The sequence below is a fragment of the Eleginops maclovinus genome, chromosome 9 (genome assembly GCF_036324505.1).
Source record: "Eleginops maclovinus isolate JMC-PN-2008 ecotype Puerto Natales chromosome 9, JC_Emac_rtc_rv5, whole genome shotgun sequence".
Taxonomy (NCBI): domain Eukaryota; kingdom Metazoa; phylum Chordata; class Actinopteri; order Perciformes; family Eleginopidae; genus Eleginops; species Eleginops maclovinus.
Genome location: NC_086357.1, coordinates 15,482,442 through 15,509,927, shown reverse-complemented (window position 1 = coordinate 15,509,927; position 27,486 = coordinate 15,482,442). Strand labels below are relative to the sequence as shown.

Here is a 27,486-nt window from a genome sequence, read left to right as displayed (position 1 = left end):
TTCCTAGCATTAACGTTTGCTTTGATGCTTCTACGGCTGCTACTCAAGGTTTGCTTATTTAGTCACACATTAACTGTGTAATTTAAGTCATCATTTTAAGAGAAACAATATTTTTGATGGGTTTGAACAGGTTTCATAGAATTTACCGCTCCTTGTCCAGTGGTGCTATTATCTTCTAAGAACCGAAAAAGCTAAAAACCAGAAAATATTACTTTACTTAGTTAGTTTAACTTTGTTGATATTTAATTGATATGTGAGGCTCCTACAGCTGTTGCTTTTCATTGACGTTTCCGTACAGTGATATACAGGCTGTGCTTTACATGTCTTACCTTCAGTCAATAACAAACTGCCAAGCTTTCCAGGAAACACTTTCACCTGTAAAAACATAGTCTATAAATGGAAAGTGTCACACTTAATCTCAACCAGGTCAAATAATTTCCCAAATGGGTTTTTAAAGAATTATTAAATAAATAAAACGAATAACATTTGAGATGGATTGAAAGAGAAGAAATCATTAAATGTACCTCCACAAAGGACTTGTTTGTGTGTCAGAAACTGTGGACAGACTTGAACAGTTATAGAAAACCTCAATCAGTGCTGCCGTACAGTTATTGTTTTCGCTGGTACGGTGTGGAACAGAGGTTTTTTTTCTTCTTAGCAGAAGAAATATAATAATTTTTGAGTCAATAAAATAATTTCAATTAATAATGGAAGTGGTTTCATTAGTTTATTGAGTATCTGGCTGTGTAATAAGCAGGATAATGCGCAGCGAGGCGGTCATTATGGGGAAAAAAAACACCTGACAGGCTGATCAAGATCCCTCCGCTTTGTGGCGGGCTCTCTCGCTGCACATTAGCCCTTACTTGTTAGACTCTCATTGACAAGAGTTTTCTTAGACATAGATTTGATAACAAGACACTGACTTTCAATGTAATTGAATCCTAATAACACTTGTGAGTGCAGTTAGTTATTATGTATCAGGTTGAATCAGCCAGCAGACATCATAGTGCGGATTAGCTGCTATCCATTTTTCATCCCCTCTACTTTATTCGCCTTAACCAAATTCACATCGACAGCTGCCCTTACAGCTCAGTTTACCTCTCCCCTCCGCCAGACACTAGCTGGAGAAGGTAAGCTAACTCCCCTTGTCCATATGCCAAAATGTTAACGAGGATACACAACAAAACATCTCGATTACAAATATAAAATTACATGATTTTGTGCATCCATGTTGGTATATGTAACATTTATTAAGTCGACCAACTCAAAGAAGGGCACATTGAGCTATATGAAGGCAAGTAAAGGTATGTAACAGAATGTGGGTCTTTCTGGATGTGATGCTGTAGAATTGGCTGTCTGCCAGTGTTGGGGATTTTGCTAGAATTTTGCTGACATCGCATCATTCTCACACATACAGGACAAATTCGGACTCTGCCTTACACCAGAGCGCCATGAATCCCAAACCCCAGGAGGTGTTTGCCGGGGGATCACAGGAGCTGCAGCCTAAACGAGGTAATGGAAGCTCCAGTTACAAAACAGAGCCGCATTCCTTTATTAATGGGCTTTGTACTAATTCAGGCTGCAATCTTTGAACGATATAAAAGGGTTGAAGTAGATCTAGACTCTTGATGAAATATTTATGGAGTAAATGGAAACTGATCCAGGGCAAAGAAGTGCTTCAGCATGCTGCTATAGTACTCTGCAGAGAAGTAACATCTCTGAATAGAGCTGACTCAGTGTGAGCTAGAAGGGAGGATCAATAATTCACTGATTATCCATGGATTATGTCTTTTTATGTGTGAGGCTCTCATATAATGAAGCCAAGATGGGCTGGCATCCACTCGGTCTGTCTGGTGCTCACCTTGCTATTTTTAGACACTCAGAAATCTAGTGCACAGCTTTATTATGCCTGACTGGCTCAGATATTGATGACTCATTTCTTGCTCTGATTTCTATTGTCATGCATTTTTTCAAAGCAAAGCCACTGTGTCTTGCTGTTTCCCTTATTAGTACTGCTGTTAACAGTGCCTGGGACAGAGAACTCGGATTCAAATGAGGATGCACAGGAACAGTTGTGGGATGACAAGAAGGTACTGACGGGAAAGGGAAGGGCTAACGAGATGTCAGACCACGTCAGATTTACGGCTCAATATTATGTTCTCTCCTCAGGATGATTCATCAAAGTCTAACACATGTGATGTCCCAGGAATCAAGTGAGTGGTCTATTATTTTATTATCTCTCCAGTGAAACTGTGACCTATTCAGTCACACTGCTAAAAATAAGTCATGCTGTAAGTGCACTGATACAGACAGCTGGTTGAGGTACAGTAGAAAGGTGCTGCAAAAGTACTTTAACATGTTGCCTCCGGTACTGTAGGAACTAGTTATTATGGTAGTAACAAACTGATCAATCATTTACTTGTGTTTCTCAGAAATATCTCTCACAAAGACTCCTTTTATCCTGCATAAAAAAAATAATCTTTCATTTTAGATTCTAATTTAGAATTTTACATGATAGGCACAATCAGACCAACGGTCAGGTACTGAGTTATGCATGAATGGAATTTACTACCTATACAAATCTCAGAAGAACACTAAAGTTGGATGAAACCTGTAGTAAACCGCATCTTTTAAATAGAGGTGTTAAAGAAATGCAGAGTTTGCTAAGCTTTGAACAAAATACAGATGGGAGGTTGATTTATGTTGATGGGTTTTTTTGGACGGTTAGTCTGAGTCTGTAGATCGGCTACTATGGGTAATACGTCCTTTTGATACTCTAGATTTGATGATTTGCAATGAGTCACTGGTATGATTATCTGAATTTTCCACTACTAGTCTTGTCTGTGTGGGATGTGGATTCAAATAAACTAAACTAAACTTAAACACAATTGATAAACATCCCTGTAGAAACCCAAAGGGTGCTCAATAGGGTAAAACTGTTTCAGGAGCGATTCATAATGAGAGCAGCCCTTCTCCTGACTGACAGCAATTGTGTCTTGTAGTATATTCCCATCACCAGACCAGGAGTTGAACCCATCCTTGCTCCCAGCGGCACACAACACCGGGGGTTCGCTGCCTGACCTGACCAACATCCAGTTCCCCCCTCCACTGTCCACCCCACTGGACCCCGAGGACACCGTGACCTTCCCCTCCCTCAGCGCGTCCACCAGCACGGGCAGCCTGACCACCAACCTCACCCACCTGGGCATCAGCGCTGCCAGCCATGGTAGAGTTAAAATTAGAAAAACAGTCAAACTTAACCTGTCGTTAAAGAAAAGGACTTTATTTTTGAACAGCACAATACACATTTTGAGTTGAAGATATTGGATCTGCAACAATCAACTGAAAAATCTTTTAAGTTCATTGACCGAAATACAACCGTCTTCCATGTTGATACGCTGTTTTCAGCATCTCAAATATGCATTTAGCATTGTTATATCATATTAGATTAAATATCCTTGGGCTGAAAAAAGAATGATGTATAAAGACGTCACTTTGGACTTTAAGAAACTGGAATGGACATTTTTCCCAATTGTCTGAAATTTAATACAATAAACAATTAACAAAAATAATTGCTGGAGTAATTGACAATGAAAATAATATTGCAGCGCTAAAATATTTCATAGCAATAAGTAGGCAATATGAAATTGATTGAAGGTTATTCTTTTTACTTTACAGCACTCAGTTGCTCTGAGTTGAGTGGGAAACAAAGACACCTTTTTTATGTCTTCTCCATTATAATTTTTTTCCCGTCCCCAGGCATTCCCAGCTCCCCTCAGCCCACCATGACTGTAACGTCACAGCGCCGGCTACCCCCTGTGGTGCCACTAACCCTCACCTCTGAACTCCATCTCCAGCAGTCCCCACAGCAGCTCTCACCCACCTCTCCCATTAACATCACGCAGGTAAGGATCTGCTCTGAAAACTTAGAGGGAACACTTTACCCTGAAGTAAAAAGAAAAACATGATGTTCCTCAAACCTGTAGAGCTCTTTATAAATCTTTGGGTGTGATTTGAGATTGTCACCAAATAGAATCTGTAAGAAAGAAAGAAAATGGCTGTTACATGAGACTGCTCACAGCAAGGTCTGTGGATTAACTGGGTCGTGATTTCTGGAAATAGACATGGCTTTTAAGTTTTTAAGTATTTCTTTCCTCTTTGAGAGCAACGTGCCATCTACTTCAATTATATTTGTAAGCAGGCAGACATCTACATGGCATCTAGCACCAAAACAATCTCGACTGATAAATAGCATGTCGGGTAAGAGAAAAAATATTTATTCCTTCTTTTGGGTGAACTGCCTTTTTTAAAGATGCGTCATTAAGCTCTGCAGTTTTTGTTTGCTGCTCTCCGCAGTAACAGTCAACTGGAGTGGTTGTCATTCCAATCGCTAGAAAGAGAGTAGTCAACAAAAATCAGTTTTGACATAAGTGCATCTACAAACTGTTTCCTATGGTTGTTTCACGTTTTTTAGCAGTGGAACAGTCAAGTTAAACTACTTACTACTAAAGCAGCCTGGCATTCAGAGGACGAAGAGCTGAAATGACACTGAAATATTCTTCCGTACATTTAACGTATATCACTTTTTTTGGGACCAGCCTAAACGGAGTGTATTCGTCTATCTTCAGGCCGTGTCCACAGAGTCGTTGACCCTGGAGCAGCAGCTCTCCCAGTTCCCCCTGTTCAACCAGCTGACGGCCCAGGCCCAGGCTCAGCTGCTCAACGACCTCCTGAAGCAGCATCAGGCGCTGCCGCAGGGCATCCAGCTCATCACCCTGCCCACCCTGGCTTCCCCCGGTACCACCTCAAGCAGCCCCTCCCCAGACAGCCAAAGCCAGACCACCGCCAGCATCAGCATCGGCTCGGTAAGAAACTAGGAAGTTTAGTCGCAAGGTGTAAGCATAGATAAAGACCTTTAGTTTAATCTTCTAGTCAGTTTGCCCCCTTATTTACAGAATACATGCCAGGATTTATCTTTTATTATTTTCATGTCACTTGGCTTTGAGACAGATTTTTGTAAAAGAACACCTTATAAGGGAAATATATTTAAACTCATCATCTGATAAGTATGCGTTTTAACCTTATTTTATTACTTGTCTTATGTTCATCTTAAGGAATATTTATTCATGTCTTTTAAAGCTGATTATATCTTCTCACTTTTTAGCAATTTCTAACATTCTCAGCTTTTGTGTAGGATACTTTTCCTATTTTATTGGCTGGATGAGTGTGTACTGAAGCAAGAAATAAGCTTTTGAGATACAGTAATACATCACTTTAACTTTAGTAGGACTAGTAGATGTAACTATTCCACAATCACATTTTCCTCAATTACAGCAGCAACAGCCAAAGAGTTTTTCCCATTTATCCGGTGGGGATTGGTATAATTTCCCACCCAAACACATTATACACAATGAGCAGATCCAAGCGTGATGCCCTCTCACATCCGGTCCTTTGAGATTTGTGTGTGAAAGGCATGAAGCTTAGTGCTAGCTAACCCTCTTCCCTCCAACAGTACCGCAATCAGACTGGCTCACCAGCCACTCAGTCTCCAACCTCCCCCGTCTCCAATCAAGGCTTCTCCCCCGGCGGCTCGCCTCAAGTAAGGGCCCACCCACCGAGCTAGCTGCTGTTTGGGGAAGGTCTTTGCGCCTGGGGGAAAGCTAACTGTAGATGAGTTTAGGCTGCTTTTCATCCTCTGTATCTGCAGTTAGCCACTCATGGTGTCAACAGCTGCATAACTCATTTCTTCATCACCCCATGTCTGTAACCCCTCACTGTGTGCTTGACAACATGGCAATAGTTTGTTTGTTTAAAGAGGTCCTGATTTTAGGTTAGCTAATGTTAGCAGTTAGCTGTTATCAACCAGTAGAGCTAGGTTTCATAAAGTAGCAGAATGGTGCGTTCATGTTCTCATCAGTAAAAATGAATAGTCTAACCTCCCCTTTATGCACCCCACAGGATTGAGATTGAGACTTCTCTCTCAGGATGAGCTGCAGTTATGATGGTTCCGAGGTCTTTTGTCTCGTTTTGTTACTCCTTATGAACAGACCAACAATAATGTTTCTTGATTTCCAAAAATTGTACTGTGATCCTTATTATCAGCAGTCAGAATTAAAGTCGAAATTTGCGGATTTTAAGCCGGTCTTCACCATTGCAGTATGGATGGTATGTTCAAATGAGAGATGTTGTGATTTCGCAGATTGTTACTGGAGCACGGAGTTCCCTCAGAGAATAACATGGAAAGAAAGCCAAACATTGTGCATTGGCTCAAAACCAACCACACTGCAACAATCCAGAGCTGGTTGAAAAAAGGCATTGCTTCCCTTTAGTGGTAAAATTTCTGTTGTAAGTCTAGAACGCTGAGCTGCTAGTCCACGCAACGTGCAAAAATCAGTTTACATCTGTTATACACATACACACAAACAAAACATATCATTCCCTCCACTGGGGGAAAGTCATCAGACCTTATCCTGACTTCAGTAAAACATTTGGCAGAAAGGCAAAGACAGCTTGCATGTGTTTTAATAATACACTTTCTGTTCAGTGTTTTTCAAGGTGGAAGGCCACATCAAGTTAAGTAATTACTGTCAAAAAGTGAACAAAATGAAGTTATTAATGGCTAAAATATATACTTTGAATTGTTGAATAACAGATCATTTGATTAATGTTACCCTTGGGAGTAGGGAAAAAGCTATGTTTAAATAACATTTTTTACTCACACAAAATGCAGTGTGAATTAATACATCCAACAAATCTGTTGGATTTATTTCCCTCCATAAAACATTTGCAAAGCTGATTTTTTTATATTTAAATGCAATCGTTGTTAACCTGCATATTGACTTCCTCACTGGACTGGAAGGATTTTTTTGGGGGGGATTTTACTTTTGAATTAAGTTTAGTTTTATTGCTTTCCTCATAGCAAGAATACTTCCAATGGAAATTCCAGTATTTAATCATCTGGGTAATGTTGTTACACTTTTTGTCAACTGTGACTACTTTACATTTTTAAAATATTTTCCCAACATCATCAATGTAGATATTAAGGAAACACTGTCTCACTTTGGATCTACTAATACTTGACAAAAAATGTCACTAGTTACAGAAATCATCAACACACTGTTCGAATGTGAAGTGTCACCTATCCAATAAAGGCTAAAGGAATGAAAAGAGAGTGGATCCAATAAAGCCGGTAGTTGTTTCAGTCTGAAAGTTCATCTGTGAATACGCTTTGCAGTTTTGTGAAACAGTTTCTTAAAAACATCTTGGAGATATTCTCTGTTAAACTGAAGTCGTTTGGGAAGCTGCTGTTGCCACGTTTGTGAAACGGCCACATTGAGGTCTAAGTGCTACGCTGACCGATTAATGGACCAAAAAATCTGAATATTCGGTTGACAAATACTAGAACTTCTCTTTAGCAGGTCGATTTGTGTTTATGTTTGTGTGACAGTGAACAGGGCTGCTGTGGTTAACACATCACTGGTGTGTGTCCTGTCCAGAGCGATGGGAAAAACAGCCACATGTTCTTATTTCCATTTCACGTCTTAGTATTTTGGATTTTCTTTTTTTCATTCAAAGTTATTAGGTGTGTAAGAGCATCACTTATATCAACCTCCTCTGTTGTCTCATAACCACGACAGCCCTGGTCATTAAACCCATTTGCTTCTTCGGGCGCTGCTCAGACTGACTGTTGTGTGTTTGCTTGTGTTTTCCGTTTCTCCATTGCTGAACTGTCTGCCTGTGGACCCAGATAACTTGCCTCCTGGCTCATTTAATTACAGAGTGTTATATGTAGCTACTTCCCTGATATTGATTCTGATTTTTGGGACTTACTTTTCTTCCTCCAGCACATTCCCATGGTGGGCAGTATATTTGGCGACTCCTTCTACGATCAGCAGTTGGCATTAAGGCAGACCAATGCCCTCTCTCACCAGGTGACAAAAGCACACAACAATAAGCAACAATGGCAGAACAGTTTTCCTCCCCCTGTACCTGATTTTATCCGTCTGTGCTTTTTAAAGCTGGAGCAGTTTAACATGATTGAGAACCCCATCAGCTCCAACAGCCTATACAACCAGTGCTCCACCCTCAACTACACACAGGCGGCCATGATGGGCCTCACCGGGAGCAGCTTACAGGACTCGCAGCAGCTCGGCTACGGTAACCACGGCAACATCCCCAACATCATCCTCACAGGTAGCAACATCACCTGTCCATCAGAAACACCTCACTGTGCATATATACAAATTATGAAGGTTGTCATTTCTATATCACATGGTAAAATTCAGCGAAATCTCAAGGTGATTCTCATAAAGGGAAAACAATCCTAGTTCAACGTTTGAAAACTCACACACACACAGGAGTCCTTTAACCCTCAAAACCCCTTACAGTTTTTTGCTTCTGTCACATTTTATACACTTTGCCCTTCTATGGAAACACAATCATGGTCAAGTACAGAGAACTGTAGTGTGTGATTAGTATCATGACAAGTATTAAAGGTCTCCTATTGTGCTATATTTGAACAGTATATTGTAGGGCAATATCTATACAAAACTTCTGTGAAGTGTTTTGCTCAAAATACCAAACAGATCACCCATTGTAGCCATACCCCTCTATTTCAGCCCTGTGCTGAAGTGCTGATTCTGTGACTGTCGCTTTAAATTTGAACGGACCTGAAGCTGGCCACGCCCTTTTGCAGCGTCATGTAGCTCTCTGTATGAAGAGAGAAGTCTCTAACGGAGATACTCAGCTAAACGCTGCCTTGATTAAACCCCATATTATGTTCAAAACCACATCAAGCTTTATTTCTGAAACACTTCTCAGTGTTTACCACTAGAACAGTGACATTATATGTATTATATATACAACAACTCTAAGTCCCTCCTGCAGACATCCTGCTGAATACACACAGACACACAGAGGTGCTGCGGAGGTGATTCAGCTCACGACTGTATATTGCTGACGATCGGTTTGGAGATTTCACGTGGGTGGGACGTTGCCAGGAGTTCAAGGTAAAGCCAGCCCACATTTCGGTTAGGACGTCATATCGGCAGCAAATCTGGATCAGCTCATTTGTACCCCCGTTTTTAGAGATGTGGGTAAGCAGGAAGAGAGACGGTTGTATTTTCTGGTTGTAGTCTCCTTACACACCGGGGAAATTTATGTATAAAAGACAGCAAAAAGTGCATTTTGCATAATAGGGGACCTTTAAGTTTGACTTCCTTCCACAGGATCAAATGAGCCTTTACTCTTTTCATTCAAACATAAGCAACTACATGCTCACTGACCTAATGCTAAATGATACTGTGTTGCAGTAGTTGCACTTTATATACATAATGTATATGAATTTGTTTATATTTCAATGTGATTAAACAACACTTATTTTGTTATTGATTTAAGTTGCCAGGTAGTTTTTGAATAGTTATTGGTGGACTCGTCTGCCTGTGTTCCTCAGTGTCAAACTTAGAACGAGTTTAAAAGGTGCTTGCCTTTTTGTTTCGGATGTCAGTACCCACTTGTTCCTCTGTCACGTATCTCAGTCACAGGCGAGTCTCCACCGAGCCTCTCCAAAGAGCTGACCAACTCTCTGGCGGGTGTCGGGGACGTCAGCTTCGACGCAGACTCTCAGTTCCCTCTGGACGAGCTCAAGATCGACCCGCTCACACTGGACGGACTGCACATGCTTAATGACCCCGACATGGTGCTCACCGACAACGCTACCGAGGACACGTTCAGGATGGACAGGCTGTAACGTGAGAAGCTGGTCGAGAACAAGAAGAAGAAAAAAAAACACTAACTTGAATGAGAGAAACAAAGGGCCCGATGAACCCTCTCCCTCGTTGCATGGCCGTCCAGCTGTCCGACCTTGCCCTCAACTCCCTTTGAAACGATGCGCCACTAAAAGACAACAGGGAAAAGACATCCAGTGGCTTGCCGGGGAATGGCCTCGCTGTCGTTTTGAATGAGATTCGTCGCTCAGCGCTTCTGCTAGCCTGCTGTGTTTACAGTGTACCATTACATGCCACATATATTCCAAAAATCGCACATTTGACTTTTTTTTTTCTTTTTCTTTTCATATCCACTTTTGTTTTGTGATATTTGCTCGTAGCAGGAAGCTGCTAAGACCTCAACCCTACCTGTCGTAGCGGCTGTGTTAAAAAACAAAAGAAGAAAAACAAACCACAGCCGGTTTGTTTGTCCCATCATGCCACGACGGCTTTCTATTTCACACTCAAAGCTTTATTTTTGACAACCAAATGTTTTTTTCATCATGTACTGTATGTTTTGATGCTTTATGTATTTATGTGTTATTTATTTATTTACAGATTTTATATTCCATTTCATATTTAAATTTGATGCCAAAATGTTCTCTGTAGGCATAGTGTTCAATTGCACTGATGTAATTTGTGTCTATTTATTAATTACTAACATATTTATATATGTGTTTGTTCAGCTACTTGGTTAATGAAGGAGTGCAAAACCTCCCCATAGTTGCTCTTTGGTGTTCGATGTGCCATTCTCTGATGTAGGACGTGTAGACGTTGCCATGCTGCAGCCCAACGGTCCAATCTTAATATCATAGTTTTAGCACAGCTCCACAAAATGCTGCGTGCTCCAGAAATGGGTTGGTTTAACGCCACTTGAATTAACTTTTTCTGAGAAAATCATCAGGTATTTCTATTTAACTAGAAAGCAAGAAAACACGTCCAAATTAATTTTCTGCCAGTGAAAAGCCAATATAAATATCTATATATAGATATAGATATATCTATCTATATATATCCAGACTGAGCTTCTTCTCAGTGAAGAAAGCCGTCTGTTTTTAAACACTAAAATGTTAAATCTTTTTAAGTCGTCACTGTGAAATCACCTGATTTTGCCTTACATGAGTATTCTACTGTTCTACTAAGTGTATGATGTGACAACGTATTTTCGTAACTTATTGTAACATTTTCTTGTATTTGAAAGGAACTAAACTTTTGGTCAGTGATATTTGTGATTATGTTGTGTAAGGTTTGACAAATCAATGTACTGTATTTTGTATCGGTACAGTTTATAGCCAAATTGTTGATGTTTTTTAAAGTGGGGCGAAAACACATAAATAATCAAAGGATCGGTTTAAAGTGTTTGAGAAGGAGTGCAATTATGGGGAGGCTTTTCACTCCTTGACAGGGAAGCTCTAACAAAAACGCTAACAACCTTTGCCATAGAAGTCATGAATAACAACAGTACCGTGCAGAGTATAGGATTTATTGTCCATTGTTGGATATTTAACAGCATCAAAGCCTCTAAATGGTTGTTTTAATATGATGTAAATTTTAATTTCAGTATAAATATGAGGATATTTTCATTGTAGAGCGTCTGTGATAACTCCATGTAGTAAACTGGACGAAGTACATAACGGGCCTTTTTAAGAACGAATATGAGTGTACTTGTATATTCAGTGTACTTGTAGTGCATTTCAGACAGCACCAAGATCGGCCCGGCTCCATTCAGTGTTAGAAACGACAAAAACAGTCACAACAACCAGGGATGTAGTAGTCTAAAACTGTTTACTGAAAAAATGTTTACACATTTCATGTCATCTGAAAATGTACATATTGATATAATCTCTGACTACATCCATGACTTTGCCAAAATGTGTCTAACAAATTGTGTCAAATTGTAATCTGCCTTGGCCTTTTGTCAGAGTTTCCCTGGGAGGTGTGTGTAAGTGTGTGGGATCATGTTTGGTATATTGTAATGTTCATGTACAGACGTGCTAATTATTGACTCGCCTAAAGCGCTGTGGGGAAGGTTTTCCAAACCCCTCCTCCCTCTACCGAAAAGGAATCACGTTTGGTTTACCACACACCTCTATCTACTGCTGTTCAATTGATTCAGTTACCCTGAAGTGTTAATTGTCTCCTGTTCCCCTGCATCAAATGTGTTCTTTGCCTTCTACAGATATGTGATTCCTATGCAAATGAGACAACAAAAAAACGACCCCTTAAAGGAAAAATCCACCTTTTGATGTTTTATTGTTTATTTCTGGAATTGAGCTGGATTTATTCTTCTGAAATGGTGTGGGAAAGGAAGCTGACACCTCATAAATACTGAGCTAAGGAAAGAACTGTTGTGTTCGTATCCGGCTGTTTTCTCCTACATGTGACTGATGTTGGTAGAGATGGTGGATAGGAAAGACAGCTTTGAGCAATTTGAAGAAAAGGCTTAATATTCTCCATTTCAATAATACAGACACATTTATGTGTATTTATTTTTCAAGCAAGCCCCTTTACAGTACACCCATTGTCGTCTTAGCCATTCTATCCCTGTTACTGAGCCCCTATGTGTAATTTTATTTTATTTTATCGAATTTATTATGAATGAAATATTGCTTTAACAAAAGAACTAATAATAATAAATCACATTTATACAGTGCATTTTACGGTACTCAAACACGCAAAATTGCCATACTAGTTGTCTCCTTTTCAGTCAGTGGACACATTTGTAATTGAAGGTTAAGCGTGGGGCTTTGTGTTAGAAAATGAAAGAATGACTGTTGCAGTAGTGCTATGACAATCAACGAGTGAAATCGTACACTCACCTACAAATGTCTTTCCACACCAGAGTAACAAGAAAAATAAATCCAGCTTTACTTTAAATGTTTTTTTAAAAACCTCTTTCCTCCATTTGTTTCACTCCACCTGCATCTCTTCCTGGTGACTGTTAAACATCAGTGCAAAGTTGCTGCAGTAGAAAGAAACCCTTTCTCTTAAATCCTACACTGAACTGATGCTGGACCTTACTTTCAATGTTTAAAATTAATGAAACATTTCACTTTATTTTGTGAAAATATGCGGACAACTGTTACCGGGCTTGTCACACCTAAGAGGAAGAAAAAGTAATCAGTAATAAAACAAAGGCCCATTCACAACACTTTCCCAGAATCTGTTGGATTTTTCCCTTAAGCCACTAAAACAAATTTATAAAACTCATTCTCTACAGATTACATGTTTCCAAATGTGTTATCCCTAAAACAAGATATGTGTTTGGGCCCAAACGTCAGTGTTGCATTACCATCAATGCAACAATTAGCAGTAATGCAACAGTGATTTGATCTCCCCTGACACTTCGTTCCCCTCATCCTGCTGAATACTAGTCATCCACACTGACCTTGTACATATGCTATAGCTGAAACAAAATGCATGTCTAAACTGACACTCAAAACCTCTTAATGAAGGCCTTCTATAGCTCCGCAGGTTTGATTTGTGTAACATAACGCTATCACAAAGTCTAAAGCAATGCATGTATGGGTTTCTCCTGTGACTCTGTTACCTCCATCTCTGTATAATGCTACTTCAAGAATGATAAAAGAATGTATTTTCTGTGGCAACGTCCTAGATTTAGCCTGGTTGCCAAATTCTGCTTGGAGTTTTTGGTCCTGTCTATCAGACCAGACTCTTTTTCTTTTCCTCTGCTCTTCAGTCTCCACCTCTTCTTCTCTGAGGAATCTCTCTTCTCACAGTAGCATCTCACAATGTACAAGTGTGAAAAAAAAACCCTGTAGGCCCATCCTTCTTCTACAGCACAACCCTTTGGCTTTCTTGAGATAACAGAATCAAGTTGTGTTTTGCAGAGTGGCACGTGCACTGATTGTTTGCATACATGGACTTGAATCTTCTGAAGCTTGTGCATTACACAGTCAACTGACATGATAGGCACATGGAACTGATTATTATCCCAAGTTACGTACAGGAGTTACACCTGGCTATGCGGAGTCTGGTTTTTGTTGTTGCCTATCATGTCAGCTGTGGGACTGTGTAAAGTGTTTTACTTTATGTGTTTGTTTCGTTCTGTTTTGTGCAATGTTTAGTCAACTAGTTGCTTCGCACTTTATTTGTAACTTCCTGGCTCTTAAGCAGGGACTGTTCTGCCCGATGTGAATGCTGACTGTTTCTCTCCGGAGGTATTTTCATGTCAAAGAAAAGAGGAATACTCTATTTTCCTTTGTAAAATAATTTTTGGCTTGTCTTGTTTTTTTTTTTATCTGTAAAGATTTTGGGGGATGCAAAACTAGAAAGGGCTTACTCCAGTGCAGCTTGCGCTCTCATGTTGGAACAGAACGGCACTCCGAATGTATTTCTTTGTTGGTCATTTCCCTCCCCCACATGAACATGTGCAGTTTGAGCGAGTCATGGTTCTTACAGTGAGATAGATCATATTTAGTTGCAACCTGGAAAAATACTAATTTGAAGCAGTCTCTGTGTCTTGACTACACAAGATGCAACTCTAGAGTCCAGGGCACATTAGAACAATGAGATTTCACAACTCCGCTCCAATCCTTTATTTAACTGAAATGCGGCAGAAAACATCTACCTGGAAATCACTTGGAGGTAGACGCATGTTGTACCACTGAAAAGTTGTTAGACATGTTTTAAAGTTGATTGACTCCAACTGGTCTGCAACTATGGTGTAGCTCATCAAAGTTAGAAAATAACATAAAGTATAAAAAAGAATTAGATGCCTTTTACTATTGTCATTGGTTTGTTGTCTATAGCATAAGCTAAGAGACAAACATACAAATAACTGAACTCAAGTTAGGCAGCTAATTCAAGTCAGGAAATAAAAAAGACAGTTTGGCAGACTTGAATGTCTTTCCGTGGTGATTTCTTGTTGGTAAAACATCCTCAAGTGTAGAGCATGAATTCGAATTTGAGACTTTGAGGGAATTTCACAAAATAAGACATCTGAAGATAAACACTGAGAAATTTTTCCCCGCTTTTAAACTATATTACATTTTCTGTCTTGAGATGAACAAATCACCTCAAAATGAATTTATATTTTCCAAGTTATTTAGTTTTGGCTCATCTGCTTGTTCCAGTCAGCCTTCACTGACTTGAGTTACTTGTTAACAAAGTGTATGTTGTGTTGAAAAGCAGTGAAGCTGACATCTTGTCCCAAACTGAAGAAGCAGAGCCGTCTTAAACAGGAGTCGTGTGTTAAAAGATGAATCATTGATCCCACGTGAAAAAGAAAGAGTTTCTACTCCGTCTTTACTGCTTGTTTCCAGGGTGTTTTATGGCTGAATAAAACGTCCCTTTAATAACACAGGGTTTTCTAAATGACTCTACAACTGTCTCTGGAAAAACATAGTTTAATTTCCACTTAAAGCTTCTATTGATAATAGCATAAACCACTGTTGTCCTGTAAGTCGTAGTAAAAGATCTGTAGTAAATTCTTTGTTGCCATGTGATTTTCCTTATGTGACCATTTGTTTATAAGATGAAAGAAATTGTCAATTAAATTGAATGTGGAAGACAGATCTTTCGCTGCACATAGTCTTGATTTTCAGAAAATGCTGATTTAAAAAAGCGGCCCGATGTCATTTTACAACGTCACAGCGTGTTTGCTGTGGACGTGCATGGTGTTCAGATCCTGTTGTATATTGTCTTTGCTATTGTTTCTATTTTGTAATCTGTATTTCCAAATGCAAAATTTAAAAGATTATTTTGGATATGTGCATGCTTGTGAAATGTTCAGAATGTTGATTTCCACTAAAAGCTGTTGAGTTTGAAAAAAAAACAGGTCACGTCTGTTACTTAAATCAAATGTTTGACTTCTTCTTCGGTAAATCAATTAATATGTTACTTATACATATTTAAAGCTGCTTTACAGTACACCAACATATATACCTGCCTCATTCGATATTTCATAAATTTGCTATTTGAAATATAATGGTTAAATATGTACTGTACATTATTTACCAAAATCCACATTTATTCATCAGTGAGTTAAATATTTTCAATCGTTTTTTCAAAAGTATAAATTGAAATTTGAATATACAATATAGGACAATATTTTGTCAAAAAGTATTTATGTCAGATATTTCCGTTTGCTAAACAATTGGAAACAATTTTTATTCTCGCTTCTCCTCCAAAAAATTGTTCATGATGAGGCGTGTCCTCTTTTGTCATGAGTTTATATCTTTATCTTAAAACATATTTGGTTGACTTCTTATAAGCGTTTTTATATAAGTGATGGTTTTATTTGTTATCCCAGCTTTGCTTTGGAAAGTGTTTCCCAGAATTCCCTGGGCTCGCTCAGTGTCATCAGACCGCCAGCCGGACCTGCTGGGCTCTGTAGGTGTCGAAGTCCTCAGGAAGAGTGTCTGCACAGAAAAACAGCATGAGGTGAAATCACCGTTTGGTTTGCAGTTTGAGCACCTTAAGGATATACAGTGGTATGCAAAAGTTTGGGCACCCCTCTGAGATTTCATGACAATTTGCTTTTCCTTTATAATAGAAGATCACAGCAACAACATTTGTTTTCCTACAAAGATGTAGACGTTTTAGTGTTTTCCAGACCAAAATTCTTAGGGTAGCATTACATAGTTTTATTATAATAAAATAAAATGCAAAAAATGGGATGTGCAAAAGTTTGGGCACCCTTATAAATAGCATTCATTTCAACACCTGTACGGATTTATAGCTGACAGGTTGCTGCACAAAATTGCTTTGATTAGCTCATTAGACCTTCAATTACAAAGACAGGTGGAACCAATCATGAAAAAGGCTATTTAACATAGGTAATAGCTGGCTGTGCCTGGCCTAGGTTCTTTCTTAGGGAGTGGCAAGATGGGGACCTCAAAACAACTCTCCACTGACCTGAAAGCTAAGATAATCCAACATTATAAATTAGGAGAAGGGTACAAAAAATTATCTGACAGGTTTAAACTGTCTGTCTCCACAGTCAGAAACGTAGTTGTGAAATGGAAGGCCACAGGAACAGTCCGTGTGAAGGAAAGATGTGGTAGGCCGACAAAAATAGGGGAAAGGCACAGGCGAAGGATGGTGAAAATGGTCACAGAGAAGCCACAGACCACCTCCAGAGAACTACAACAACATCTGGCTGCTGATGGTGTAGTTGTTCACCGTTCCACAATCCAGCGTACTTTGCACCAGGAAGAGCTCATTGGAAGGGTGATGTGCAAAAAGCCTTTCCTGAGCGTTAATCACAAGAAGAGTCGCATGAGGTATGCAAAAGCACATCTGGACAAGCCAGAAGCATTTTGGAACAAAATACTGTGGTCAGATGAGACCAAGATTGAGTTATTTGGTCATAACATGAACAGGTATGCATGGCGAAAAAAACACACTGCATTCAATGAAAAGAACTTGTTGCCCACTGTAAAATTTGGTGGAGGATCTATCATGTTATGGGGCTGTGTGGCTAGCACAGGTACTGGAAAACTTGTTAAAGTTGAGGGCCACATGAATTCCTTACAGTACCAGGAGATTCTTGACAAGAATGTTCTAGAGTCAGTCACAAACTTGAAGCTACGCCGGGGTTGGATTTTTCAGCAGGACAATGATCCTAAGCACCGATCAAAATCCACCAAGGAATTCATGCAGAAGCACAGGTACAATGTTCTGGAATGGCCATCCCAGTCCCCAGACCTTAACATCATTGAAAATGTATGGATTTATTTGAAGAAGGCTGTCCATGCACGGAGGCCAAGAAACCTGACTGAACTGGAGACGTTTTGTGTGGAAGAATGGGCCAAAATACCACCTGCCAGGCTTAAGGGACTTGTCTGTGGCTACAGGAGGCGTCTACAGGCCGTTATTGCAGCAAAAGGAGGCAATACTAAATATTAATGGAATTATTTCTTAGGGGTGCCCAAATTTATGCACATGCCTATTTTTGTTTGAATGCACATAAACATGTTTCTGTTTGACCAATAAAAGTTATTTCACTACTGAGATGTTTCTGTTACCATAAGGTATAACATATGTTAAAATGAAGTTGCTGCTTCAAAAGCTCAGCAAGTGACAAACTGATGCAGTGGTTTTCCTAAGGGGTGCCCAAACTTTTGCATACCACTGTATATTCAACATCCATCAGGAAAGTTACATTAAGCATTTACGACTGCATTCATACCTTTATTTGTATGAAGTTTACAAACCACACATTTATTTTATGTTGTACACAGGTGAGTCAAATGTACAGGCATGGGAAAGGCATCTCACCATTACAGCGATAACGCAGGTTTGCCCAGATGATGTTCTCCTGGGAGAAGCAGAAGACTCCGAGTCGACCTCCTCTCATTGTGACATCTATAATGACGCCTGTGTCCGCCACCATTTTAGGACCTTCGTAGAAACGTACTCTGTGACAGAGAGAATGTAAAATAGCAACATATTGATTTTCAATTTTTTCAAAAACAAGACAGTTTAGAAGCAACTGGAAGTCTTAGCTGGAGACTAAATGTGAAGAACCAAACGCAATAGAATAAAAGTAAGTCAGTCAGTCAGTACCTGATGTAACCGTCTGCGGGTCGGTGCTGGAGGAACCAGCGGTAAGAAGTCTTGTCCTTCCAGCCGACATTGCGAGCATCTTTCCAGAGGAGTTTGACCTGATCGCTGGTGTCTCCGGTGTGCCACAGGGCGTTTCTCAGGTTTTCACCTGGACCTGTGTTCGACTTGACAGCCTTTTCAAAACCACAGAAGACAAGCAGCCTGAGTCTCTGGAGTCTCATGATACTCTTTGTGCAATAAAACTAAAGACTCTAATTAATTGCTTTATTACCATTAAGTTAATAAGAACAACTGCAGGGTTTTGAGTTTGAGAGAAAACCTTGCCTAGCAAGTTTTTTTGGGGGGCTCTTTAAAACTCTGGACATCCAAACACTTAACTTCTGGAACAAGGTTCACTTCTTAATATTTATAATTACTATATAACTTCTAAACATATTAACTGCAGACTTAATGGTATTTCATGGATTCTTAGAACCCCTTAATTACTGTATTTACATTTATAACTTCAGATGACTAACTTTTGCACTCAAAGTTGTTGAACCTGTACTTTAGATTGGTCGCCCTCAGGAGGATTTTCCACAACTTGGCGACCCAAAGGTTGTTCTAAATCATAGCTTAGTACTGATTTCAAAATCAAACAAAGAATTAATTAGCCATTTTTAAAGCCATCATTGCCAGCTTATAAACCCTTTATAAATAAAGCCCTATCAGAAAGTGGTACTTTGATATCTTATAACTGCTAATAAGTTTATTGTGATTAATTTATTGATGGCAGGTGACTACCTTCAGCTGGATGCCAGGTTCTGCCACGGCTCTGAACGGGTTCGCCTGCCAGTAGATTTGTTCCACCTGCTTCCACATCACCACGTAGAAACTGGAGCTGTCCTGGTACCCGAAGATAAATCCTGCATAGTCATCGTCCGTCACAGTATTCACATGAAAGGTCCCTTCAAAGTCCACACCACTGAAAGCTGTGTAACCTGGTGGAAACATTTTCAGATATTTTTTCAGGTAGCTATACACTTTTTGCCTGCAGTTGAAGACCTGCAGTTGGTTGAAACATATTCAAACACATTAAAGAGAGCTGTGAACCAAGTACTTTTTGGATTGCTCTGTGTTGCTCTTACCCACAGCCAACCCAGGATCACTGTTCATGGTCTGGACTATCTCTCTTCCCTGCACAAACAGAAACAAAACTTGAGAAAAAGTTGTATCGGACCAAGAACATGTTAAGGATTTTCTGGAATCTAAAAGTTCACAAGTAAAACTCAAACAAGCAAGTCATTTAACCTGGTTCAGCACCACCCAGTTTGGGTCGATCTGTGCATCGCCCTCCGGATCCAAAACAACGGTCTGGTACTCCCTGAAGTCAGTGTCGGTGACCTCAGCGTTTTCTGGACAAACGTCGATAGTGTCGATGATGGTGTCGTTGTCGAAATCCTTCTCGCAAATGTTGCCAACACCATCACCTGAGAAGATATTAAGAACGCCTTAAACCCTTTTCGTTATTTGTTATGTACTAGATTTAGTCAGAGGAGTTACCCACCGTTAGAGTCCTCCTGCAGCGGGTTGGGGATCAGGCGGCAGTTATCAGGACCTGGTGGCAGCAGGTCAGGAATGCCATCATTATCGTCGTCATCATCACACTCGTCTCCCTGGCCATCCTTGTCCGTGTCCAGCTGGGAGCTGTTGATGACGGCCGGACAGTTGTCCCGGGAGTCCTGGTGCCCGTCACCGTCACTGGACAAGAAAGGCTTTTACTCACAAATGCAGCTTTTGGTAAACAGTACTCACGTCATAATTTGAATTAAATATATATGGTGCGCTTGATGAGGTCAAAAGGTACCTGTCCTTGTTGGTGTCACAGGGATCGCCAATCAAGTCATTGTCCGCATCCATCTGAGACATTGAAAGTAAATATGGTACATGCATGTTACTGTGTTCTGTCTGTAGAGTGAAAACTGTATGTAGTCAGGCTCACTGGACTCAAACACAGTTTACAACACCAGAGAGAGATTGCTGACCTGGTCCGGGTTTGGGATATAAGGACAGCTGTCGCAGGCGTCTCCTACTTTGTCTCCATCACGATCCTTTTGGTCAGCATTGGGAACTTTTTTGCAGTTATCCAGGTGATTGAGGATTCCTTTAAATCAATGTTGGAAACAGTGAATATTCATGTAAACACTAGCACTGTCCTTCTCTCATTTAAAAAAACTATTTTTAAAGCTCGGTTTTCTTTCTGTTTTTGGTAATTGAGCTGTATGTACTGTATGTGTCAAATAACTATACAATCATAACTCATATTATAGGCCTCATTAATATTATATTTTACAATTATTTGTACAGTGAATTAGCTTTAAATCTACCAAACATAAATCAAAACATATATTCTTAATTTATGAACAGATGTGTGTATAACAAATATGTGAAATACTAACCATCCCCATCGATGTCTTCATCACACTCGTCACCATATTTGTCCACATCCGTGTCTTTTTGGTCGTTGTTTTTGACGGCTCTGCAGTTGTCGCAAGCGTCGCCAATGTCGTCTTCATCGATGTTCCTCTGGTCAACATTAGGCACCAACACACAGTTATCCTGTAAACACACATAAACAAAGATGTAAAGAGGCTCATGTTTTTAAATCATGTTTTATCCTATCTCTGTCACTTCTGTTCATGAACCTGCATGTTGAGGATCCCATCCCCATCTGCGTCTTCATCACAGGCGTCTCCAATGCCATCACTATCGGCATCTTCTTGACCGGAGTTGGGAACAGTGAGACAATTATCCTGAAAGACAAAAAACATATTATTAAAGTAAACTAAACAGATCTATTAAATGCTTTGAGGACAATTTAAGAACCACTGAAGTTCAAATAGGTATTCAAATTATACATAATATCCATCAATATTTTATTCTTTGCAGCTGACTAAATTGTGATCATTTATACTGTTTTTGTGTCACTCATTTTTAAAGATCGGTCATGGAGACTCTCAGGAGACTTACCTTGTTGCAGTTCTTCTCAGGACAGGCCAATTTCTCATCAGGGAACCCATCGATGTCAATGTCAGGGCCACAGAGGTAGCCGTTTCCAGCCCACCCGACTCCACACTGTGAGTAGGGATAATGTTTTATGTACTGTACAGACTGTTTTTATTGCTCCTGCTGCGTACTGCGAACAGCACCAGATTACCTTAAGCACTCAAACAGACCTTTACATTCACAAAATCTGGCACAAAAGTTATATGATTCAGACAGTTGGGTTTGTATATGTTAACCAGCTTCTTAAAAAACGTTATAAATAACTTTGAAGCTCTTCCAGACTGTTTTATTTGGAGGAACCTAAAAATGATTGGAGCCATAAGAGAGTTAAAGACTGAATGCTCTCATTTTGAAGCAATTTTGGTCCGCAACATAATCTAAATTTCCCACATCAACTCCAACTGTCATTAATCCCTGTTGAGAGTTTTGTTCAGAACGGATAATCTAATGAATTAATAATGAAGATCGTCACATTCAATTATAAAATATTTAAGTCCCTAACTCCTACTTATAAATGCAACAGAGTGACATTGCTCATTTTTGCTCTTAGAAAAAAAGAGACTTTGAAAACAGATTTATTCACCTGACACTCAATTCGACCCTCTCGATGGACGATGCACTCGGCGCTGGCGTGGCAGGGGTTGGGCTGGCCGTTTCCACAGGCTCTCTCTGGCTTACAGCCGCGCCGCTGATCCCCAATATAGCCCGTCTTACAGGGACCACACCTGTACGAGCCCTGATCACACACACAGAGGAAAATCACCCATTATGTCACTGACAATGGGTGAACATCAGTCTGGGTTGGTACAGTAGTATTGTTGTTGTAAAGGAATCTCCAAAGGGTGCACTGAGCAACTGAAGGGGAAAAATATGCACCATCTTGGGTTTTACATAAATTATAATTTCATATTACTTACTAAAATTGAAGTGACACAAAGCACAGTTGCAAATCTCTCAGTAATAAAAACTAAGAGAAAAATATCGACGAAAAACCAAAAATACATTTTAAAGATTGGGTTTGTTTGTTCTCAACACATGAGAGTGACATATGTATCTCTGCTTGCATTGTTTGTCTCAGAATAAATAACACATACTTTATGTTAGTGTGACATGAAATGAAACTGCAGGCTACAGGGTATTTTATGAACTGTGGGTTTTCCGCGAAGATTGCCTTAGTATTGTAAGGTTGTGTAGTTATTATACTCACAGGGGTGTTCATACAGAGAGAGTTCTCCACACAGCCTCCATTGTTGATGCCTTCACACTCATTGATATCTTTGCAGACCTTGAGAGGACAAAAAGACAAAAAAGCATCAAATATCTTCCATATGCTTCCATATCAAGATGGGAAAAATAGGCAGATAAAGAATGAGGTGCAGCTGATTGAAGACAGTCCTGTGTGGTGGGTTAAGGTGGTGCTGAAGCAGACCAGCACGCACTATGTGACATGCTGTATGTAAAGAAGAAAGAGAGGAGGTGCTGATGATGAGTTTAGACTGAAGCTAGTGGGAGGCAGAGACAAAAATGTTGACATGCAGAGAAGAGAGTTTCTTATCCCTCAGGTTTTAAACTGCACTTGGAAGAGATCAATTAATTGATATGATAATTTTGTTTAAATGTGTTATACAAAGCTGGGATAGAACATTTTTGGAGAAACCAATGAAAGAAGCCAGGTTTTAAAATGATCCAACTGATAAAAGCCCATCCCGTTCAGGACTCCCTCCCTTGTTGTAACAGTAGACAGTTGAAGCAGTAACAGAGACCGCAGTGTAGAGGAGCTGACAAGTGAGTGTTCACCGCTGCTGACCTGTTTGTTGGCGGTGGCGTAGGCGAGGCCGACTCCCTGGACTTGTGGGCCGGTGTATCCAGCAGGACAGGAGCCGCAGCGGAAACCTGGGGAGGTGTTTATGCAGCGGACACCCATGTGACATGGCATCACAGTACACTGACGACAACAGACAAGACAAGACAAGACACAGAAACACAAAAAAACATTCATTAATTATCTAATTCTTTAGCTGCAGTTTGAAATGTGTACATAGATGCATTTTGCATTACGCCAAACAAAAAATAGATTTAATTTCTTTGATCAAAATGTTTAAACTCAAGCAAGTTTATGAAAACTAATTTAACTGGTTAAACAAAACTTCACTCAGGAAACAAACATTTTGAAGTGGTTTGCTTGTTCTCTTGAGGATAATCTACCAGACAGAAAAGTAGTGTCCAACAAATATGCATCATGATGCTTTTTATCTGGTTATTCCAATATAATCACAGCAAAGATTGTTTAATTTTGTACAAACTGCTTTAAAAATCAGACAACGAGAAGACGTAAATAATCCCACTGTGAAACTTCACAATTAGTGTGAAAACAGCATATGATTTAGAGGTAATGAATCCTAGACACCTAAAAAACAATTATTTAACCATCACAAGGATGTACTGTATTACGTAGCCCGTCGTATAATATCTTTACGTACCTCGTCGACATCAGTGCAGTGGGTACCGTTGCCTTGCATACCGTCAGGACAGGGTCCGCACTTTATACCCTGAGGTGACTCCTTACACTTCACCCCTGGGTGGCAGGGGTTCGGCACGCAGGAGGGACGAGGTTTCATTCCTCCCATCCCTGAGGAGAGAGAGGTTTTATATGAATCATTTTATCCTATTTGTTCTGTAAAATGTCATTGTGTACACTATAGTACAACAGTTCAGTAAGTATTTATAACTTTGCTGAGAAGTTAAAAAATGAGCTGTCATCATCAGTATAGTAACACCTGAGCAAGCTTTGAATTCAATTTTTAAATGTTATATTTGTAATGTATGTAGTTAAAGTAACATACAGAAACTGAATTGTATTTTTTTTGGTAAACTCACCACACGCTTCACACTCCATCACTGTGTTTTTCAGGAATACAATCTCTTTTATCTGCAAACAAATATATAATTTGTATGAATGAAAATAGCCTACAACAGAAAAACTTTATATCTGAAGAATTAATTAATTTAGAAATTGAGATATTCAGGATACATTTCTAGCATTTTGAAAGAATTTAAAATCCTGATCATATTTTTTATTCAAATGCATCTGATGGAATTAGAAAAAGAGGTTTGTAAATGTTTTTAGTTATCATTTGTGAACACATAATTAAAGCAGCTCTGCACACATTCAGTTACACAAAAGACCATCAGCGTTACAGACACAAATAGACTCCATGTTTGCTGTTTCAATGTTAAAACTATTTTACCTGTTGTTTTAAAAGCTCTTTAATCTCATCCAGTGCGAGGTTAGTCATTTTTATCTGACTGATAATTTCCCCATCTAAAAAAAAAGAAATCATCATAACAAATTATATTTCACAAACACACGAAAATGTACAAACTGATGAACCCTGCCAACATAACGCGTACACAATGTAACACAGTTAGAGTCTTTCTAAGCCAAAATGTGTTGGAGGACATGATTATTATTATTTTTTGCTATTTACGTGGGGGATTTTTAAAACTTCTCTAACAAAACATAATACTTTGGGCTCATCTCAATGAATTGATGATCAATGTTTTACTTTTACTTTTACTTTTCCATAAGTGAACATCCCTCAATAACTTATGTGAATTTCTTTAAATAATGTGGTTTGAATGACAAAGAAATACAACTTTGAAAACAAGGCCTCAAATAACAGCCACCATGTATAAGACAGAGGATTGATTGCTTGAGTGTGTGTGTGTGTGTGTGTGTGTGTGTGTGTGTGTGTGTGTGTGTGTGTGTGTGTGTGTGTGTGTGTGTGTGTGTGTGTGTGTGTGTGTGTGTGTGTGTGTGTGTGTGTCAGTGTGTGTGTGTGTGTGTGTGTGTGTGTGTGTGTGTGTGTGTGTGTGTGCTACATTTGTGTGTGTCTAGGCGGCATGTCACGTGCACTTCATGAATCTTCCTGTGTATATGTCATACTTAATGTAGGATCCCCATTGGTTATTGCCGCAGAACTATTATCATCCACATTAAAGACCAATAAGTGTATGTAGATTTTTCACACTGTTGGCTGAACATCTGGCATCAGAAGCTCACTTAGGAGTAAGTGAAAAAAAAGTGTGCGGGGGAACAAACAAATCCTCCTGTAAGACATGATCCACTGCCTGTCCAATACCTGACGCCCCTCAGCTACCACAGGCCTCGTTTTTTTTTTTAATATTTATTTTTTTTTACCAATCTTTTTATTGCAAACAAGTCCTAATCCAGACAATGACAAGAACTAAGAACAGTAATAGCCAATACAAAACAGTACAGGTGTATACAAAGTAGAAAATTAAGACAATAGGGAATAAAAATGTGTGTATCATTTCAAAGAACCTCCTTGAAAATAAAATAAGAAAGATGTTATGCTCCATAATCACTTCAGGGTCCGTAGAGAGTCCTTGTGTTCTCTGTGTGAACACACCTTGTTTTTTATTTTTTTTAACCCCCCAACCACGGGTATGGTTAGGCCACAGATAATAAAATAGGCCTCGTTTTTATCCACCGCCCACACATTCGCTGGAGTCAGAAATGTTTTGATAGTGAAATTGATTTTCCAGATATGGAATGATACAAAATTTTCTGGGGAAGACACTTTTCAAGCTTGTGTGCCAACAACAGCTAAACTCTATGTGTGCATAGCGTCCTTGTGCTTCTGTTTCTTCAGAGTTACAGAGAAAGTGTTGATCTGGATTTTCCACCAAGACCATCATTTAAAAAAAAATCACATCAACTGTCTAACAAAGTAGAAATGCTGAAGATAAATATTTTAATGGTTTTGCCACAAAATTCTTTAGAAATGGAGGGAAATGTAGTAGGGTCTCCAAAATAACTCCCTATTGACAATACTATGTTGTTTACTGTTTTGTGTTACATCTGTGGTGACAGCACATTAGATCAATTTAAATCTAATTTTCTTTTTTCCAATGACGTAAGGTAAAGTTTTATTCGGAGAGCTGAACAATGAGCTGAACCTCATAAAGTTCTAAAAGCAGAAAGGAGCAAAATCATGTGTTGGACTTATGTAGGTTCATCTGTGACCCCTTTCAAATGATCAACAATACAATTCAATTAATCATATCGATTGGGCCTTTTATTATTTTGCTTTAGTGCCCAAAAAATCAAAACATGGTCACTAAATGCTCAGGTGTGGTGAAATCCTGACGCAACATCTTGCTTGTACTAATTGAGCACATGACCCCCCCACCCCCACCCCCACGCTCTCACCATCCCCTTCCCCAGAGGAGTCGTAAGAGACGAGGGCAGAAATCTCCTAAGCGCCAGGAGCAGGAAATGTGGTTTCTCCATTATCAGCAACTCTGTTTACTGAATGGATTCCACAGCAGAAAGAGGAGATTCTGCAAATAAATCACTCTCTCTGCTAATAGAGAGGTAAATGGGACTCTTTTTTTCTACTACAGTACACTCACAGTGATGATTTTTCCTCATTTTCAGAAAGTACAGACATATATTTAGGAAGGCTTTCCACAGAAATCTCAAAAAATATATATTTTTCAAAATCCCCCAAAATTGAATAAACTTTAAAAACTGGGAACACTGAATTGGTAACTTTAATTAAATGTATCGTGTCACCAAAGTTCACATAACTGTATTAGGTTAATTGAAAGCAATAATATAAAGTTGAGCCTTATCTTTTTTATTTAAACTAAATATTATTGCTTTCAACTAACCTTATACAGTTATGTGGAATATGTTGACATAATACATTTAATTAAAGTCAACTAATTGAATAATCAAAGTTCGTTTTTTTAGGCCAGGAAATATAGATGAAAAAATAAAGTCACAACAAAAATAAATCCAAATGTACACATTTATTTTCTCATCCATCCTAGACTTTTTTTGGTCTTGATATTTTTCAGATTTTACAAATTCTATATCCTGGAGGGAAGAGTTGTAGTCAGGAATGCCAATGGTAACTTTAATGTGTCTGTATTTCTCTGGCATGCCTTTTATATCCAAATTTAGTAAATAAAGTGTTGTCTTATTGTATCCCATCCACACAACATAAAGCAAAAACAATGACTACAAAATATAAATATATTTCTCACCTCTCTGTCCTGCTGCAGAGTGTCCTCCCATGCAGAGTGCACAGTTCAGCAGCAGAAACCACAGCAT

The 27,486-nt window shown here is 39.2% G+C and overlaps 2 protein-coding genes across 5 annotated transcripts in view; one reads left to right on the top strand and one right to left on the bottom strand.

Moving 5' to 3' along the window:
• The window catches only part of crtc1b (CREB regulated transcription coactivator 1b), a 17,927-nt gene extending 2,626 nt beyond the window's left edge, over positions 1–15,301 (top strand). The window contains exons 4-15 of one of the 4 annotated variants that reach the window (XR_010166411.1): positions 1,071–1,130; positions 1,418–1,512; positions 2,011–2,090; positions 2,170–2,213; positions 3,003–3,226; positions 3,760–3,905; positions 4,599–4,865; positions 5,513–5,599; positions 7,845–7,931; positions 8,019–8,193; positions 8,887–9,008; positions 9,537–15,301. Coding sequence is in view for 3 of the 4 variants with exons in the window: in XM_063890952.1 (XP_063747022.1) it covers positions 1,071–1,130; positions 1,418–1,512; positions 2,011–2,090; positions 2,170–2,213; positions 3,003–3,226; positions 3,760–3,905; positions 4,599–4,865; positions 5,513–5,599; positions 7,845–7,931; positions 8,019–8,193; positions 9,537–9,748 (1,477 nt within the window). In the remaining variant the exon portion in view is untranslated. The remainder of the gene's footprint in view (positions 1–1,070; positions 1,131–1,417; positions 1,513–2,010; positions 2,091–2,169; positions 2,214–3,002; positions 3,227–3,759; positions 3,906–4,598; positions 4,866–5,512; positions 5,600–7,844; positions 7,932–8,018; positions 8,194–8,886; positions 9,009–9,536) is intronic. The other 3 variants (XM_063890953.1, XM_063890952.1, XM_063890954.1) reach the window with 3 other exon arrangements.
• comp (cartilage oligomeric matrix protein) lies at positions 14,442–27,486 on the bottom strand. Its single transcript, XM_063890951.1, has 19 exons — positions 27,420–27,486; positions 24,590–24,663; positions 24,219–24,270; positions 23,822–23,970; positions 23,149–23,286; positions 22,549–22,626; positions 21,925–22,077; positions 21,306–21,410; positions 20,981–21,088; positions 20,735–20,894; positions 20,321–20,439; positions 20,143–20,195; positions 19,843–20,036; positions 19,587–19,765; positions 19,424–19,472; positions 19,080–19,276; positions 18,297–18,469; positions 18,009–18,148; positions 14,442–16,147 (listed from the first exon to the last, which is right to left on the bottom strand). The coding sequence occupies exons 1-19, from the start codon at positions 27,484–27,486 to the stop codon at positions 16,089–16,091; spliced, it is 2,247 nt and encodes a 748-aa protein (XP_063747021.1). The 3' UTR covers positions 14,442–16,088.

Excerpts from the sequence above, each read along its gene's own strand:
- comp (XM_063890951.1), bottom strand. The coding sequence starts at position 27,486 with ATGCTGTGGTTTCTGCTGCTGAACTGTGCACTCTGCATGGGAGGACAC. Across the intron at positions 20,895-20,980 it reads ATGGGATCCTCAACATGCAG|GATAACTGTGTGTTGGTGCC; the intron begins GTTCATGAACAG and ends GTGTGTTTACAG. Across the intron at positions 18,470-19,079 it reads AACCTGGCATCCAGCTGAAG|GCTGTCAAGTCGAACACAGG; the intron begins GTAGTCACCTGC and ends GGTTTTGAAAAG.